The sequence below is a fragment of the Gymnoscopelus braueri genome (genome assembly GCF_963280865.1).
Source record: "Gymnoscopelus braueri genome assembly, chromosome: 2".
Classification (NCBI taxonomy): domain Eukaryota; kingdom Metazoa; phylum Chordata; class Actinopteri; order Myctophiformes; family Myctophidae; genus Gymnoscopelus; species Gymnoscopelus braueri.
Genome location: NC_137604.1, coordinates 47,991,660 through 48,010,173, shown reverse-complemented (window position 1 = coordinate 48,010,173; position 18,514 = coordinate 47,991,660). Strand labels below are relative to the sequence as shown.

General features: G+C 40.0%; 2 protein-coding genes across 2 annotated transcripts; both read left to right on the top strand.

The window, feature by feature from the left end:
* Positions 1–5: 5 nt before the first annotated feature.
* Positions 6–5,772, top strand: LOC308095961 (E3 SUMO-protein ligase CBX4-like; the record flags this gene model as incomplete). Its single annotated transcript, XM_080443151.1, has 3 exons — positions 6–64; positions 1,769–1,835; positions 2,951–5,772. Coding segments are annotated over 3 exons (1,593 nt in total), but the record flags the coding sequence as incomplete, so codon positions are not given.
* An 8,824-nt stretch (positions 5,773–14,596) lies between these two features.
* On the top strand, positions 14,597–17,928 carry cbx8b (chromobox homolog 8b). The gene is made up of 5 exons (XM_080450238.1): positions 14,597–14,743; positions 14,869–14,912; positions 15,230–15,295; positions 15,401–15,467; positions 16,327–17,928. The coding sequence occupies exons 1-5, from the start codon at positions 14,675–14,677 to the stop codon at positions 17,164–17,166; spliced, it is 1,086 nt and encodes a 361-aa protein (XP_080306364.1). The 5' UTR covers positions 14,597–14,674; the 3' UTR covers positions 17,167–17,928.
* Positions 17,929–18,514: the final 586 nt, after the last annotated feature.

Here is an 18,514-nt window from a genome sequence, read left to right as displayed (position 1 = left end):
ACAACACATGGGAGCCAGAGGAGAACATTCTGGATCCAAGGCTCCTTGATGCTTTAAAAGACCGGTGAGTTCAAGGGTGGTGGACACATTATGACGATCCAGGTGCAAGAAAAGAGAAAGTTGGATGATCATGATTAATCAATCGGTTAGTTGAATTGTTAGCGTAACCGTTATTCTGTACACACATTGAAGAGAAGTGTTGGTTACCTACCTGAGATAGAATCAAACTATAGTCATTACTTTGTTTCACTATATCCAGTCCATTTGCCATCTTGAGTTGCATTTGTGTGCAGGCAGATTGAGTGTTAGTAGTGAAAACAACAATAATCAATGAAGAACACACCTGTGTGATCTTGCACTTGATTGTGAAGGCCATCACCAACCATGTCAATGTTCAAATATAATTCACACCACTTTAATCAAATAGTCATAATATTTATCTTAGCTTATCTTATCTTTATGTTATTTGTTAGTAGCTCTTATCTTTTCTTGAGGACATGGCTGAAATTCTTTCTTCATGAACATGTACTTTGCTCCTTTCCTTGACTTATGATGCATTAAAAAGTGTGTGCACGGTAATGCAGGTGTAGACAAAAGTGAACAGGAAACCAAACTGTAATGGCTGTTTCAGTATAAATCAGATGTATGTATGCCGTCTCAAAAGAACATGATATACCATACCAAAATAACTTCCTCTGGCAATCTAATTGTAGCAGCAGAAGCACAAGCAGCCTTTTCTTAATGTGGGCTACCTTGGTTGTGTTGGCTGCAAGGCTATTGCTATAGATGTTTCGTTGAGAGATAGGCCAGACACCTTTTCATATGAAGGACACCGTAAATGAAACCAGCACTGGTTTTTCTCTCACCCTCCTTTTGGGTCTCCTCACAACAACCTTCTAGTGGTAGGTCACACGTTGAAGCAAAACGTTGACCATGCTCTGCATCTGTTTTTGCAATTACCTCTCTCTAAAGGGGAGAGATTTTATTGAAACTAATTGCATGTCTCTCCGGGGAGCCAAATCGTCTGAATGCCAGGCTATGAAAATACACTGAGTCGTCATTGTAATTAGATGTGAGGGAGGAGGGAGGGAGGGGGAGGGGACTGACATCACTCCTGTCTGTGGTATTGAGTTACTGCCTGTGAGAAACACTTGCCATGGGCAGCCTTGTATCTTCCACCCCGTATAGATACGTTAACATGAAATGAGTTACTTATGGCCTTTAACCACTTAAAAACCCTCTATTTTAAGTAAAACGGACATGAGTTGCAACTTGCAACTGTACTTGGACTGCTTTTTTCCCATCCCTACACCAAATCTCTTGCCAAAAATAGCGCATCTACAAGCTCAAAACGTGTCGTGAGCTTGTAGATCTGCTATTTTTGGCATGGCCGAGAATAGGCATGCAGGGGTTCAAGTAAAGAGTCCAAGTAATAATACATTTTGTAGCAGCAAATTTGACTTGAACTCTTTTGCTTTTTTGGAGCATAGGTCATTCATGAACTTTCTCCAGTTGGTTCGGTGTTGGGTGACCGCCTCTGAGTAGTAGCAAAGGTGGAAAATAATTGGGTCTCAATCTGGCATTTGACACTTATACAGTGGTGTAGGATTAAAAATACTAGACGTATTTTAGTCCAGCCTGTGACATCTGCTTAGAAATAACTAGTTGAACTTGAAGAAGAAACCCATTACATTGTGTTTCCATGTAGCAGCAACCCATCTCTACAGGATCATTTCAGTCATTGTTTTTGTTTTCTTTGCTTCTGCAGGGAAAGACAAGAGCAGTTGGTGGGATATCGAAAAAGAGGTCCTAAACCCAAGCACCTACTGGTTCAGGTAAGGAAATCCTCTAGATATCACCACTCTGGCCATTCTTGAATACTGGATGATACTAAATACTACAAAATAAGAAATATGCTTGTCTTCAGCGTTTCTATTTCTATGCATTATTCTCTCATTCATATTCCCAGGGTGTAATGTGGAATGAATGTTTATATTTTAGTGTTTCAAGAAGCCTACCTTTTTGCTATCTAGTAATTGGGTCATCTCTTTGTGGAATGTATAACATTTTGTACATATTTAACGCAGTTGGCAAATAGATTGTATTTCAAACGCATTTTTGGCAGCATTGCTATATTCCCCTGACTCCTTTTCCACATTAGTGGAGAGGCTTCTTTAAATAGTAGGATTTTCCCCCCTTTGTTGTAGGATACATTTGCTTACTGTACCATGTAAAATATGACAATATATAGACTACCAAAACCAAATATAGTGATGCTAAGCCGTATTTATTTCTATAGGTAGCAATCCCCTGAGCTACCAGTTGTGGCTGAATGACCGTGAACAGTACATGTAGCGCATCAATCACAAATCCAAAAGGCCAGGGGGAACCCCTCAGAGGACTATTTGTTCCTCTCAGGAGGGTGTTGGTGGTAGCACATGGGATAAAGTCAGTGATGGGACACAAAGCAGCCAGTGGCATTCCTCTGTGCTGAGGTCACAGCCACAGGGCCCACTTTGAAATGTCACACTTATGGCTGTGCCAGTGGCTGAAAGGGACGCACACTAACTGTATAGGAGGGCAATGTGAGCATGGATGAATGCCCCTGGAATACACAGTATAAGCCCCTTTTCCATACCAACCAAAGTTTCTTGAATACTTCTCACGGGCCCCCACTGGGCTACTTTTGTTCCAACGTTGGCAGATCGATAAATAACTGAAGGCTTATTTTGGTTGCTAAGTTGGCGTGTATTACTGTCTTACCAGGACAGGGCCTTGAATTGAACATTGGAGATATTAAATTGGAGATCATCATTATGGCTTATGGGTCCTGGGTGCAACCTATCATTGTTTAATTTTTAGAATCAATTACAATATATTGTATATTCCATGTAAACAAATAAATCTTTCAATGATCATTTATAACAATATTGGACATTTTGTGTCTCAGGTCCCGTCCTTCGCAAGGCGATCCAGCATTCTGTCTGACCTTCACGAAGTGTCTATGGGAGAAGAAGACTGCCAGAAGGCCAGCCCAAACCAGACGGTGGATTCCCTGACCCAACAGTACCAGATGAACAGCAAGAAGCACCACCAATACCAGCCTCTGTGCAAGGAGCGTGAGGCTGAGCAGCAGACCAACGGCAAGAAGAAGTTCTACTACCAGCTCAACAGCAAGAAACATCACCACTACCAGCCAGACCTAAAGATGTACGAGCCTCCGTTCCCCAAGCCCAGAGAGGTGGCTAATAACCAGGGCTGGAACCTTCCTCCAGCACTGCAGCAAAAATGGGTCAGAGACAAAGATTCAGGTTGTCTGACCAAGGTCAAGGATATTACAATGGAGCTGAAGAAGCTACCAGCAGACCTCAATGGCCACATTGAACCTGAGCAAACAATGAACCCTGCTAAACAGGAGGCTCTACCACTGCCCAATGGTGTCAGCAGCAACAAGCTTAAAATAGTCAAGAACAAAAACAAGAATGGACGGATTGTAATTGTCATGAGCAAGTACATGGAGAATGGAATGCAGGCGGCTAGGATTAAGAATGGAGATTCTGAAACTGCTGACAAGCTGCCACCGGAAAACGACAGCAGTATGGAGAACCACCTTGAAAAGATGAAGCTTGTCAAGAAACTAGGCCTTGTCAATGGGTTTGTTAAAAACCCCAACGACAAACCAAATGTTCCTCATTCTGGATATAAAGGAAATTGCCCTATAGAGAAGGAGCATTCTCCTAAATTGGATCCAACTGTGACAGAACAGGATAAACGTTCAGAGGTCGGGTGTCAAAAGCAGCTCCCAGTGAATCAGCATTTAGATCTGAAAACAAAGCCTAATCTGGTCTCTGTGCCTTTGGATACGGACGTTTCTTCCCTGCTGGCGCCTAAAGGAACCCAGGCGGTGTATAGAGCACTCAAACGGCGCCTCTCTGAAGCAGACAATGAGGACCGTGGGGATGGTAAACGCTTTCTGAGCTCCAGGAGTATCAGTGCACCTAACGCAGTGTCTTCACCCCCACCAAGCATCAGCTTAGACCTAAATGGATACCAGAGCCAGCATGGACCACAGGACTATGCGTATGCTGACCAAGTGGAGCCCATGGACTTGAGTGTTGTCAAGTCCAAACCTGAGACTGTAGCACCCACTGTGACCCGGACTGAAACGCAGACACAAGATGAAACGCAAAAACGGCCTGAAACGCACGAAAAAGCTGAGACGCAAATGTCAGAAGTGCAGAATGAAATGCATACGGTTGATCAAGATGAAAAGGTGGAGGAAGTGGTGTCTTCTGACACAGAACAGGCAAAGGAGGAGACATTTCCTGTTTTCAAGCCTTTCCTTGGGAATATAATCATCACAGACATTACCACAAATTGCCTCACGGTTACATTTAAGGAATATGTAACGGTATAGTGAAGATGATCCCAACGCAGCAATGTCTGTGTGAAGTTGAAGAAAATGTATACAGATTATATTGATATTTTCTGCTGCTTGAATGTACAAAGGAGCCCTTGTTGGTTTTCCAGAATTAATTCTGTTTGAAAACCTTATTCCGCATATGCTATTATTTCTTATACGCTCTGGCTGTTATTATTCTTGAGATTTAATCGTGTGCAGTATCTAATTTCAGCTATTTCAAATTGAGTTTAAAAAACGAATTAGGAAATGTTAATTGACCAGTAGTGTCAGGGCTCATCGAAGAAGCACTTAATGTTGTGTGTAAATAATCTCTCACTTTTTCTATGGATCTAGATCCGTTTTGATTTATACTTAACTGTCAACACCTCAGAAAATGGGTAAAATGTGTATATTGAAGTTATCTAAGGAAGAGAAATTATACTGAAAAATGGTAAATTACACTGTGTGTGTGTGTGTGTGTGTGTGTGTGTGTGTGTGTGTGTGTGTGTGAGAGAGAGAGTGAGAGAGTGAGGGAAGAGAGAACAGATGCACAAATTTAATCTAGTATGTATTTGCATTCTATAGTAGGACAGGTTCTTGTCATTAGACTTGCTTACACAAGCAAATAAGTAAATGAAAAGCCTGATTGTACGACTGTCGTACTTGTTGGGATGATCTGGAATTTCCCAGATGCATTGTACCATGGAGTATAAATTAGGGGGAGAAAAACGGTATGTCATTTGGGATTTGTTCAACGTTTGGGATTTCTCTTGGTCAAGATTCCTGAAGACCTGATATTGAGCACAAGACAAAAAGGAATGCAACCATTGCCTCTGAAATATTAATCATGTTGCCCACAACACAATTAACAGAGTTTGAAATACTTTAGTATAAGCTTACTGTCCATCTCTTCCATCCTGAAAACGTGTCATTGTAATTTAAATGTATTAATTTCCGCTTATCTCTGTTATTATTGAACAGTGTAAATGTATTATCTCAATTAAGACCCTCCAAGATGGGGAGATTACATGCCATTTGATTTCGTGAGAATTGTATGACTTAATTTTTTTTGTTTTTTCATAAGAAAGAATATGCTAGGTGGCAAAAATTGAACTTTGTAATATCCTTTGTGCTAATGTGCAAGACAGCTGTAATGCAAGCACACATTGGGCCTAATCAAACCTGTTAATGTCACACAGCTTCTTCTTAATGTACCGTTTTTCTGAAGTTAGTTTTTAGACCTAAATGTGGTCTGGAGATGGATTTTATTTGCTCTTTAAGAAGGTGATCTGAGGCACTTTGATTGTGTTTTGTGTTCAGACTACATTTGAAAAGCTTCTCGAGATAAGTTTTGCAATAAAAAAAAACCGTTTGCAATAAGTAGTGGTTTAATGCACAGCTACACCTTTACAATACTTAATCCTACATACCTGCCTCATACAAAATACATAACCTGCACATGACACCGGATTTTAATAGGGTATAAAACCGGCTTCTCAGAAAAGTTTTCGACAGGGTCATACCGAAGAGGGGTTGAGTACATTGTGATGGTCATTCTACCGACATCGCAAAGTCGGCATCTTCCTGACTTAAAGGTGCAGTAAGTGATTTTATTTTGTTACAATAAGTGTTAAATACAGTAGCTCTATTCTAGCAATCATTGTCTTAGTGTGTATGCGCAGCCTGATCTGGTTTAGTCAATGGGGGAGATGCGAGACGGCTATGCACGGATTTTCGGGTTTTCCAGTATATGCACGGAATGACACTCCGTGCAACGTGAGATCGGGTTGGTATGCGACATGTCTCCTTGTGTCTCTCGAACTCCAGAATAAAACATTTTCAGGTCGGCCCAACCTGAAAAGTTGTCTTTCCGAGTTAATTGTCTCCCCAATCAGGAGAGACTACTATCTACACAGGATAAAATTAAGTTGGAAGTAATGCACAAACAAAATTGAAAATGGAACACTAATGGAACACTATAAAATTGGAAATGATAAATGGGTACCCTCTCCTGAGTCCTGATAGGATGAAATTGGCAACCCGTTCTGAAAATGTAGACTGTTCACTGTTTATTAAAGGGATAAGCTGCAGAGACCTGTTATTGAACCAACGCTATATTGTTTTAACCCCCAAAAATACTTTATCTTTTCAGACAAAACTATAGCTCCTAGGCTGTCAAGACCAACAATTTCGCTATATATGATTAAACCATCGCATATGAAAACGTTGGCTGTTTGTAACTTATAGGCGACTGACGGCCTATACTGACATTCTACATGTATTTATTTTATTCCCCAATAACCCAAAACCACTAAAGTGCTACAATGTAGCCTACGACAATGCAAGAGCTTGTGACTTCGATTTATAGGCTACTTGTTCCTGCAAAGAATTTGGACAAATTGTCTGATTGTCTGCATTGTTTGCTCAGACCTATACTAAAACATCAGCGATCATTAATATATAGGTTAAGCCAGTGTTTATCAACCTATTTGGTGCCAAGGCACACCTGGCATAACCGTTAAGCCACCAGGGTAACGGGTTGTGCAGTGAAGTCTATACTTGTTTGATTGTTCAACAATGTTTGCTGAACTATAAAAGGCAAATAGACCTAAGGCTATGGTATATCACGAGACCTTGAAGCCGACCTTGGGCAATATGAAGTTATGGGGAATAACAGCAGTCACCTTACATGCAGTTCTCAAACTCAGGTCAGTCTGTTAAACGCATCACTTGACTTGTTGTGAGAAGCATTTGAAGCTGTCTGTGGGATCAACACTGAAATGCGACATTGCCGAAATGCCGACATAGGCCTATATAGCTTTACATTCTGAAATGAGAAACATAACTGTATGCTATACGGTAGCCTGGTTTTGGAGTTTTAGAATAGATCTCTATTGGACGATAGCTTATATAGCAGTGGTTTTCAACCCTTTTCACATCAAGGTCCATTATTTATTCGGCATTTGAGCCACGGACCACCATTTGATGTGATTTAGTCTCTCAGACCCAAGACTTATATTATATATTATAGACGAATATTTTGTTATAATTGGATACGATTTTGTCCACAATTTCATGCTGTATTGGTAGGCTATTAGGAGAGATAACGTGCCAACGTTGATCAAAAATAACAATTCTAAAATGTTTGAATAAGTAATGCAGATGTTTAGCAATAAGTAAACTATTGAGAGTGTAAAATGAAACCAAATGGACCCTTACGGGTCCATTTGGTTTCATTTTACACTCAAGAGTTCAAGATCTATAAGGGTCCATTTGGTTATACCAACTCTCCATCATTTAGCTGAGGACCACCTGGAACCCCCTCAAGGACCACTGGTGGTCCCCGGACCACTGGTTGAGAACCACTGGCAGCGTCCCTGTTATGCCTACAGGCCTACAAGGCGTTTGCAACCTGAGCATTGAAGATGGCGGAGAGGAGACCTATAGTTTCATTCTTTAATTAATTATTTCTCATCTTTCACGTTCCTAATCCTTTTTTTTTGGCTTAGCCTAGGCAACATTTATGTGACTATTGCATGTGGCGACATGCAGGGCAGGCAGTCATTTAACACTGGCTTAATGAAATAAGAAGACCATTTCTCAATGGGACTTAAAAAGCTAACCAACCAAGCCATTTTTTCGGGGAGGAATAGAATAGAATACCGGTGAACATATTGGCCTATAACATTTTTCTTATCAATTGTAGGCTATCTATTCCCCCAAGACCTTGTCAATAACCACAAACATAATGAAACATTCCAAAAGATCTTGTCACTGTTTCGGTTTAAAGACATGATCTATAAGGTCGCATTAATAGATTTAACAAGTAGCCTAAACTCCGTGCCGCGTAGGCTATAGGAAATGATTAGTCTGACAAAAAGCAGAAGTATAGAATGCAAAGATTGTCCACAAATGCATTTCTAAACTCTTATTGTAGGCTAGACTAATGACAGGCTAGTAGCCCGATCGCTGCTGTGGCTGGAGCTCTCGACCATTTTCTCTGCTGTAGAATCAAAGTGCTTTCGGTGGGTGCGTTAATGTGAGATCCACAGAGAAAATGGCTGTCCTCTCGATCCAGTTTCTTTTCGACCGTGCCTCTCTGAAACGCCTTCGGGAGCTGCACGATAGACACATTACAGTGTTTGTTGCAAATGTTTCAAATTGTGGGGAAATGACAATATCCTATGAGGCGACATGATTCCCAATTCGTTATTATTATCATTTTCATTTGCACGCATGGGTGCTCAACGGCAAACATGAGCAAACGACAGAAATTGTCATAGTAGCCATACTTTCGTTCTGAAAATAGGTTTATCCCGCCATTATCAATCAATCAATCAATCAATCAACTTTATTTGCGGAGACTCAGGGGTCCATTAAAAAACAAACAACAAGAAAAAAAACACTATACATACATAAAAAACACCCCTATACCATAAAAACATCAGCTATTACAAGTCAAGAGACAATCATATGTGTTTCCAGAAAGTAGACCGATATCTTGTAACACTGAGACTGGGTTAAACGGCAGCATAATAATGCAATTCAGTTGACACATAAATGTGTAGGCCTACATCAGGTTTCTCAAAAGGACATGTTGACCACCACATTGCAGAACAACTCACTTGCACTGCACCACCGTGGGTTTCTCAATACACGCATGCAATCATTATGCAACCTGAAGCTTATAGCCTACATTATGATCTGCATTATTGATCATAATAAACGCTGTAGGCCTATTATAGGTGAATGGATAGAAAGGTAATGATTAAATAGCCTTTTTATGCATTGAAATATATATGCGTGTATAGGCCAAACTGTAACGTTTCTTTCTCTACCCATGTATATCAGTTTAATTTGTTGCGTGTGTGTATAGGCTAACGTACTTAATAATAATAATAATAATAATTACAATAATGTGTTGTTGGTTTCATCAAAGTCCTAAAAGACCACAACACCGACACACAGCTACATCTATTTATGTCATTAGCTGACACATCAAGTTGACGCTGAGGTTGGAAAGTATAGTGTGTTGTGTGTATAGGCCTACCCATAAGTACTGATATATTGTACATACTGTATACTAGCTATAGGTTACTGTGTAGTTTGCCTAGTCCGGGTAGCCTATATTACAACGATGTTTACAGTTAAGCAGTCAGACTTTGCCTCGGTTGTTTTCCAACATGGAATAGGCCAAAGTGGCCTATAGTCTAAATAAATACGCTTTGAAATAACGTAAACACACGATAGTTTAACTTAATAGGTCTAACATTTTGTCCCTCTGAGGCTCTGGTTAGCATAGGCTTATGGTTTAAATAAAAATACACGACTTCAGATGACTGCATTAAGTGCATTCATCAGACGACATAAAAGGCCAACGGTTAATGTAATCATTCACGTCAAATTGATTCCCCTACCAAGATAGATACGGGAGGACCAAATAAAGTTCTCAAAGTGGCGTCCGGGGACCCAATGGGGTCCTTGGAGGTCTTATAGATCTCTAGAGCTTTTAGATCTGCTATTTTTTGTGACAATTCTGAACTATTTGGAATACTTTTGAAATATTTTAAGACAAATCTTGTAGGTTCCCTTCAGATGGGGGGTCCGTGGCCAAATACACATTAATTTGGGGGTCCTTGACATAAAACAAGTTTAACCACTTAAACTCCAGCATCCATATTGTGGGTAAAGGTTTCGCTGAAAATAGCAGATCGACAAGCTCACAACACTATGCGTGTACTTTGTGAGCTTGTCGATTGGCTGTTTTCAGCGACAGCTTTCCCCACAATAACATAAAACGGAAAAGATAAGATACTAGTATTGAGCCCTGAGGGATACTGGTTACCCATACGGGGTTTAAATGGTTAAAAAACCACCTGTCTTCCCTGACGTCTCGGCAGTTGGAATCCCTGGCGGTTGCCCAGATACAAGCCAACCAATGAATGTTGTACCAGGTCCACCGCCGCTCCCTCATACTGGAGCTGAGCTGCTGCACTGCAGCGCGGAGAGACCAATCATAGCGTCCACTCTCACTGCCGCCGACTCCGAGGCGCAGCCCTCATCACCATCGTGGTACATTTTATTATAGCCTAGTGTAATTCTTTTGTTTATGGAAAAATACTGTGGGGAAATTCAGAAAATGCCTCTAAATTTCTTTCCTCTGACATCAAGGCGGCGCTGAATAATGTGGACCACAAAAGGAAACAAACAAGTCCACAGGACTTTTTTTGTGTTATCCTTTTAGCTCAAATGTCTGACTGTACCCCGTGCTGTTTACGTTTCTGTCTAATAGAGTATTCAATCAACCAATCAACCAATCAATCAATCAATCAATCAATCAATCAATCAATCAATCAAAAAGCAACTGAGAAAACATCAGGCCTATTAAAAAAGGCCTCTGCTTTATCTATCCAGCATGAAAATAATTACCATTAATTTACACAGGTGACAGGTCCTGTGATATTTGGGATTATCCTTTTTTGTATAATCATTATTATTATTATTTGTTTTTTTTATTATTATTATTATTATTATTATTATTATTATTACATTTATTAAATCAATTAACTTAATTAAAAACCTATCTTAAATTAGAAACAAATGTTTTTGATAATGGATTGGATTGGCATTAAATGTGTCAGACCTACACTATAGCTCTATAGTTATAGGCCTATAAGGCATGTTGGATATGCCGCTATATCTTTACATCGTGAGACAAGAAAACGTATTTTTTAGACAATTTTCTTTCTTAAAACAAAAGCCTATATTTTATTGAGTGATTGAATGCATGGGGGCTCCGCAGGAATTAAATATACCATGAAAATAACAGGCCAAAAATTAAGGATGAAAAAAAAGAAAAGAAAAAAAGAAATTATCGCATTTCTCTAGAAAAATCATAACCATTTGTTAAAATACAATATTTTTGGTCCAAAGTTCAAGAACTACATTGTTGTGTTTAAAGTATAGGCCAGTGGGCTATATATTGAATAAACAGGTATCACTATCAGAATAGCCTATACTCTATGTATAACAAGGGAGCGAGTTTGCTGCAATGTAAATGTTTAAATTAACTTGCTTCTCAAACCTTTCTTTCAGTGCAATATCAATTGTGTGCCATAGCTATTATATTTTTGCGAATCACTGGATGTGTCATGGCTTATGGGCATCCATATCCTATATGATATCATCTTGGAAAATGGCAAGGGACATTTTTCTCACAAAAAGTAAAGCGATATTGGCGCGCACCTCATAGCCCAGGCTATTCAGCCGATACACCAATAAAATAAATAAACTGTGTTTAAAAATGTTGGTGTGAATAGGCTACCTGAACAGTGAACAGTAACTTATTAAAAATATTAAGTCAGAGGATGTTAGGAAATTAGGCTAGAGGACTCCCTTTTTTATATTTATTATTATGTAATAATTGTATCATTTATGGCGTGTTCATATGCTAATTCATTGACATCCCATGTTCTGTCTGCCAAAACAACGGTGGAAATCTGAAATGTAGCCTACAATTTAAAGCAGTAGTTCTGATTTCACCCCAAAAATTACACACCCCATGAATGAAGCCTTTGAAATCATGGAGATTTTTTAGTTTTTGTCGCATTCCTTAGCCAATAATTTGATGACCGGGTCTTCATCAGTCTCCACCGGAGCCTCCGCCGGTCATCCGGAATAGGACAAAAACAAAAACATCTCCTTGAATTCAAAGCTTCATAGGGTGTGTAATTGATAGAAAATAAATCATGTTTTGGGTGAACTACTCCTTTAAGAACTTTATCATATCTTGTATTACTTACTACTTACCTATCTTAGACGTTATATTAATATATAGTTAATTATATTAGGCTACACTATATTTACATTGACCCTATCATTTATAGGATCTTCCTCTGATACTTGCTTGACTTTGTTCGAAATTGTATAGGCTATTCTGTGATTTGATTTGAATAATCTCATTCTAATTGCTTTTAGCACCGTGGTAGACAGCAAGAGCCTGGATTATTACTTGTAAACAAAAGTGATTTATGTCATGTTAGGTCGGGATTGATAAATAGGCTATACTTATCACATTCCAGGCAGGGTCAGGGATGATATTTCTTTATTGGTTAAACATGTTTCCCTCGTTGTGATACATTTTTGCTAGACCCACCCCAAGTTAGGAAAAAAAACATTTGTAAGTATTTTTATTAGGCAATTATCTTATTATAGATGGATGGATTAACCTTTTGTGGTCATTGCTTTGTTGAATAGAAAACAACACTAACATATGCATGCTGATCGTCCTGATAAAATAAATAAATAAACAAACAAACGAATAAATACATACAATTATAACCATAATAATGATAATAACAATAATAATGATAAGTATAGGCTAACCGCTAAAGCAAAGGAGGAAGAGACCACACAGGCAGACTATGCCTTATTACACCTGTTTAATTGGGCGGTATCAGAGAGACAGCTAATAGGCCCATAGATATCATGCAGCATTTAGGCCTATACACCACCTTTGCATTCCTGCCTGATATGCGGGTTTTCCCCACAAACATGTCTTTTAGTCCATGTTAAAAACCTGTAACGGGTGTGAAAGCCTATAGGCCTAAAATCAAATATGCCTATGCTTTCTCAAAGGTCATAGGCTAGGCCTATTTGTGCTGTCCCGACATTTAGAATGAAGGCTACCATGGAGCGCTATTTCGGTGTAATTTATGTATCCCGTAGCTTCCGCTAATAGCTATTCCATTATAACACATTTACACACACAGTTTTGCCCTGAATGAATGCGACCTTAGTGAACCTATCATGTAGCCAAATATTTGTAATAAATTGTGGCTGTTTAAAACCATGCCGTCTAGATTTAGATTAGCCAAGTCCTTGACATTTGTGATCCAAATGTCGTTTTGAAGGTTAATCTATTCTATACCACACGGACTATTCAGGGGTTGAGATGACTGGTTTCAAATGTGAGTCACAAACAAATAGCCTACCTATTTAGCCTGGTGCTTTGGGCCTGCCCTTGTCTAAGAAATGATTTATGTGAAGTGAAATGTATGCTCGCTGTCTTCTTTACACAGGTGTGGGATTTCCTGAAATATCATAGTGACATTAATAAAACCCGACAGGCTGGTCTAATGTGTAAACCTCTGCCAACCCTCTCGATTTAGCTGATAAAGACAAAACTAATGGTGATTTTATTTGCCGTTTCTCTCTTCGTTTAAAGCAGACAGGTCTCATATTTTCAAAAGCCACTCTTTGCGTGACGGAAAACGTCACATGCGCTCTTTAGTCTTTTTGACCACGGCTTGTTTTGGAAAACCTCCGAAATATTGCGCGAAATCGAACCACCGCGCGAAACAAGCCACCATTTTCCTCCACAGTCCGTCGGCGGTGGCTCCTCCTCCTCACTTAGCAACTCGGAGCACGTAGCAACGGCAGAGCCAATGAGCATCCCGCAAACGGTTCCACCGACTGCGGTTCCCTAGCAACGCGGTAAAAAATGTGATGACGTCGTCTCGGTTCAAGAGTATTATGGTCTGTCGGGAATTCAGTCAGCGAACTGAGAGCAGTGTTGCCATGTCGGCTTATTATAAGCGACTTTGGGCTTCTTTTTCTGTAAAGTTGTAAATATTTGTAGTTTGTGCAATTCGGGTTGTGGCTTTTTGGGCTTGTTTCTAAACTATAGTTGCTTATTTGGGCTTGCATCCAAATGTTTTAACTATTATTCAAACCAGTGGTTCTCAAATATTTTTATGAAAATGTTTTGTTCCAGGGACTGCAGCATTTGTGTTGTTAGAAAGAATGTTTAAAACACAAAAAAAATATCATATATCCCACATTTTAAGGCAATAGTTTTGGAAAATAGCAGATCTACAAGCTCACAACATGTCACACCGTGAGGCGTCTGGCGTTGTGAGCTTGTAGATTGGCTATTTTCAAATGTGTGGCTATTTTCAAATAGCCGATGAGCATATGATTATTTTTTATATTTGCATAGAATTGTAGGCTACTTTTCTGTGTTTTTTGCAAACTACTAAATAAAGTATTAAATCAATATAGGTTTTTGGCCTAGTTGCTTCTAGTGCTCATGTGGCCTAGTTGCTTCTTTTGGGCTTGTTTTCCTAGACCCGGTTGCTTGTTTCTCTCGCAAAACCTGGCAACACTGGAATTCAGTCAGCGAGCTGAGAGTAAGAAGGGGGCTGGAGAGAAAAAGATCTTTCCAGCAGCCAGACAGCCCAGCTAGCGTTCAGCAGGCTAACGGTAGTCAACATGGAGCTGTCTGCCGTCGGGGAGCGGGTGTTCGCCGCAGAATCCATCATCAAACGGCGCATCAGGAGGGTAAGGAGGGTTAGATGGATCAGATCGCACCGTTTTGCTGTATTTAACGCACCACCAGCACCATCAACCACACTTTGCCTGCTAACCAAGTGTTGTGTTTCTATTTCCGATGGCATGTATTATAGGGTCGAGTGGAGTATCTAGTGAAATGGAAGGGCTGGTCTCCCAAGTAAGTCCGCTTACATTATTATTCTATCTCATTTACATATAACTCGCGGACGTCGCATTTTATGTGTCTGGGAGTATTCTGTCTGTATTTCGTTAGCTCGCTAAAGGCTAGCAAAGGTTTGTGGATTAGTGGCAAAGTCATTGCAGCACGCTGGAAATGGGTTAGCTTGCGAGCTAATGCTGCGAGGGCCGTTGAGGTAGTGTGTGTGTGTGTGTGTGTGTGTGTGTGTGTGTGTGTGGCCGAGTCCGTGTGCGCTTGTTTTTCCAGTGCATCGACCAGTGGACCGTGAAACAACTCTTGATGTTTCTCTTCTATAGATACAGCACCTGGGAACCCGAGGAGAACATCCTGGACTCGCGTCTCTTCGTCGCCTTCGAGGAGAGGTGAGATCAGACGAATGGCCTTTGCAGGCGGACGACAAAATATTAAATGCGTGTCTCTCCTTTTGACACTTCTTTTACCATGGGTGTGTTTTGATCATTTCGTAGGGAGCGCGAAAGGGAACTGTACGGGCCCAAGAAGAGAGGACCAAAACCCAAGACGTTCTTGCTCAAGGTACGTTTTAGGCGACATAATGCATGGACATTCTTGGTGAACATTAGATTTATTTATATTTCTACAGCAAGTCGTTCCTATTATAGGAGCGACCTGCTGTAGAAATATACATAAATCTAAGGTTCACCCAATGATTTAATCATTCGGGTTACTTATACATGATCTTGTTCACTTAACGCACCTGCAAATTGACAACGGTTCATTCATGCTCCATTTCATTCATGCTCCATTAAATGTTCCTGCATGAACGTGCTTCGTTATGCTAATCAGTCCTACCTATTCAACATTGTGTGTATTTCGGTCTTTGTCTGTCAAATTTGACCGATGGCTGTTGGCACTCATCAAAAGCTTATTAGGAATAACGTATGGTCTTAAATAGCCTTTATCCGTTTGTAGGCCGCACGTCCTCCATGAAGGGATGCTCTGTTAATGTCCTGTTCATTTTGTAAATGGGTATTTTTTTATTGAAATTTGGCGTGCTGAAACTGCACTAAAATAGATCCCATTGTTGCAATATCAGACGTGAACTAAACGGAATAAATATGTAGATAGTTAAGTGCTCCCAGTTGTCCATGAGAAGGTGTAGTGATAGTTGTTTTAATTAACAAGAAATGTCATACCAGATTTTTTTCAGCAAAGCAGCTATAGAAAAAGTGGAATTTCATGAACCCTTCACCCTTTTTGTATGCATTAGGTTTCTTAGCAGTATTCTAATCTTTAAACTCAAAGGTGGTTATGACCTTCATTCTTTAGGATCTGCAGTTAATTACTAATTAAGTGAACAACATGACAAATGCAGTATATCTTTCAATTATTTGTAATTTGTCTAATTATTATATATTTGTTTCCCCTCATGTAGGCAGAGGCTAAAGCTAAAGCCAAGTCTTATGAGTTCAGGAGTGAGGCAGTCAGGGGGCTGCGTAACACATACTCCAGTCCAGAGCCAGTTGTCACCCCCAGGGCCAGAGAAGGCCTCAGAGCTGTTCCTCCAACCATCTTCCCACCCAGCACCGTCAACCGTGGTGAGAGCGTACGCGTTCGCCCTCCAGAGTCGGCCCGCGACCAGCAAACGGGCCCAGATGGATTCATTCACATGCCGAAAAAGAGAGGGCCAAAGCCTAAGCTCCGTTTCAAGGACACCGCCACCAGACCTCCAGTCTCTGGCGCGCCTAGCAAGAGGAGAGCGGAGGAGCTTGTGAGTTACAGCCCCCACAAAGTGGCCAAGCTTCACGGGGACGAAGAGAGGCGCTCTGCAATGAGGCTGATCAAACTAGGCCACAGACACCAGGAGAACCACGGTTACAGACATAAGCAGCATCACCACCACCCTCAGAACAGGGCCATCTCCATTGGAAGCTCACACCAGCAGCGTTGTGCAGACCGCGGCCTGCAGCAACACAGAACAGGCTCAGAGACACACAGGGCTAAAGACAGCTCCAATTACCTAGTGTCTGCACATTTCAAACACCAGTCCAAAATGAACCAAGGTCAGTCCAATGACTTTTGTCAAACGGGAAAGCCTTGCTTCTTGGACAGACCCTCCCCTACCCGACTCATCAGTGACATGGACGAAGTGACGTGGAGGCCATCCCGTAGCAACATGGAGAAGGTCCTGGTTACAGACGTGACGACCAATTTCTTGACCGTCACGATCAAGGAGAGCAGCACTTCTCAAGGGTTCTTCAAAGACAAAAGATGATTTCAATGCGTCACTTTCTTTTTTTTAATAGCTTGTACCATAATCATTTTGATGTCTAAAGAATATAGTGTGATTAAACATAACAGCTTTGTATCTAATGTATAAAGGAAAATTACAGAATGTGTATATATTATATTATAAATCTGGACATCTATTTAATGTATTGACCAAATTAAATGAAGTCAATTAACATTCATTGGTTGAAATGCAACGGTTGCAACTTGCATGTTTCATTTGCTGCAAATAGTTACCTTTTTGTACAGAGCTTGTGGATGCTACTGGTCAGTTTTCAAGTGTCAAATGTCAGAAAATACTTATTTACAAAATAATGTAGCTATACATTGTAAAGTTGACAGATGAATTGGAGCATTATCGATTTTGGAAATTCAAAAGACAAATTGGCAACAGTCGGACTATATGCCTTATTGATAATATTATTGCGCTATTACCATTAAAACAAAGGGTTAGCCTACTTGTCTCCCATTTAATTTGAAGTTTCTCAAGCACTTTTTCGTCTAACGATTAATCAGTCTGACTGAGTCTGCGTTATAGGACAGTCCGTTATGCGTTCTTTGTTCTACTTTTTAACTCGAAAAGAATATCAATATTCAAGACCCGTTCCGCGTTTTTTCTATAGGTGCACATTTCTACATTAATACAGTAGGCCTATTTTTTTATAGATAACTTTCTTGATGTAACAAGATAATCACTGATGTTAATTTGCTTTCAAGACATTTTTCATTAAAACATTTTGAAATCCTATCATTTTCCTGTCTTGATTTTTTTTTATGTATTAGAGAAACAAAAAAAAGCCTATATTTCAGGCCTCATGTCGTTCGTGGCGAGACCCACGTTTGGTCTGACAGTTGAGTAGCAGCCATAGTTTTTAGCATATAGGCCATAAACGATTATTTAGGCATCTTGATATATTCAATGCAAGTTCAGATCTTTTATTTATAATTTGGGCTCGATAATTCCTCAGTGAATTACATTTTTTAAATCATAAAAGGCTAATGGAGGATGACCACTGCCCCAGTTGGCTACATCTTCACTGTATGGGAGCATCAATGAGCAACCTGATAAAAGAGATGATTGAACGTACATTTAAGATTTAGATCTATGCAGTTTCACTTCATTTTTTGCTTTCGCTCTATAATCAGACCTTATTTTAGAGCATACAGCTCGTGATTCAATACGGAAAAGGTAAGTAAAAATGGGATTGGTTTGGACTAATTTGACCTGAAACATGTATGAAGGTCTGATAGACGACAGCTCAAAAATAAAGTGAAACACTGTAGATCTAAATGTGCGGAAATCTCTATCCAATAACTACAGCACATGCAGGATA

Coding starts and splice junctions, on each gene's coding strand:
- cbx8b (XM_080450238.1), top strand. CDS start 14,675: ATGGAGCTGTCTGCCGTCGGGGAGCGGGTGTTCGCCGCAGAATCCATC. Junction 14,913..15,229: donor TGGAAGGGCTGGTCTCCCAA/GTAAGTCCGCTT, acceptor TCTCTTCTATAG/ATACAGCACCTGGGAACCCG. Junction 15,468..16,326: donor CCAAGACGTTCTTGCTCAAG/GTACGTTTTAGG, acceptor CCCCTCATGTAG/GCAGAGGCTAAAGCTAAAGC.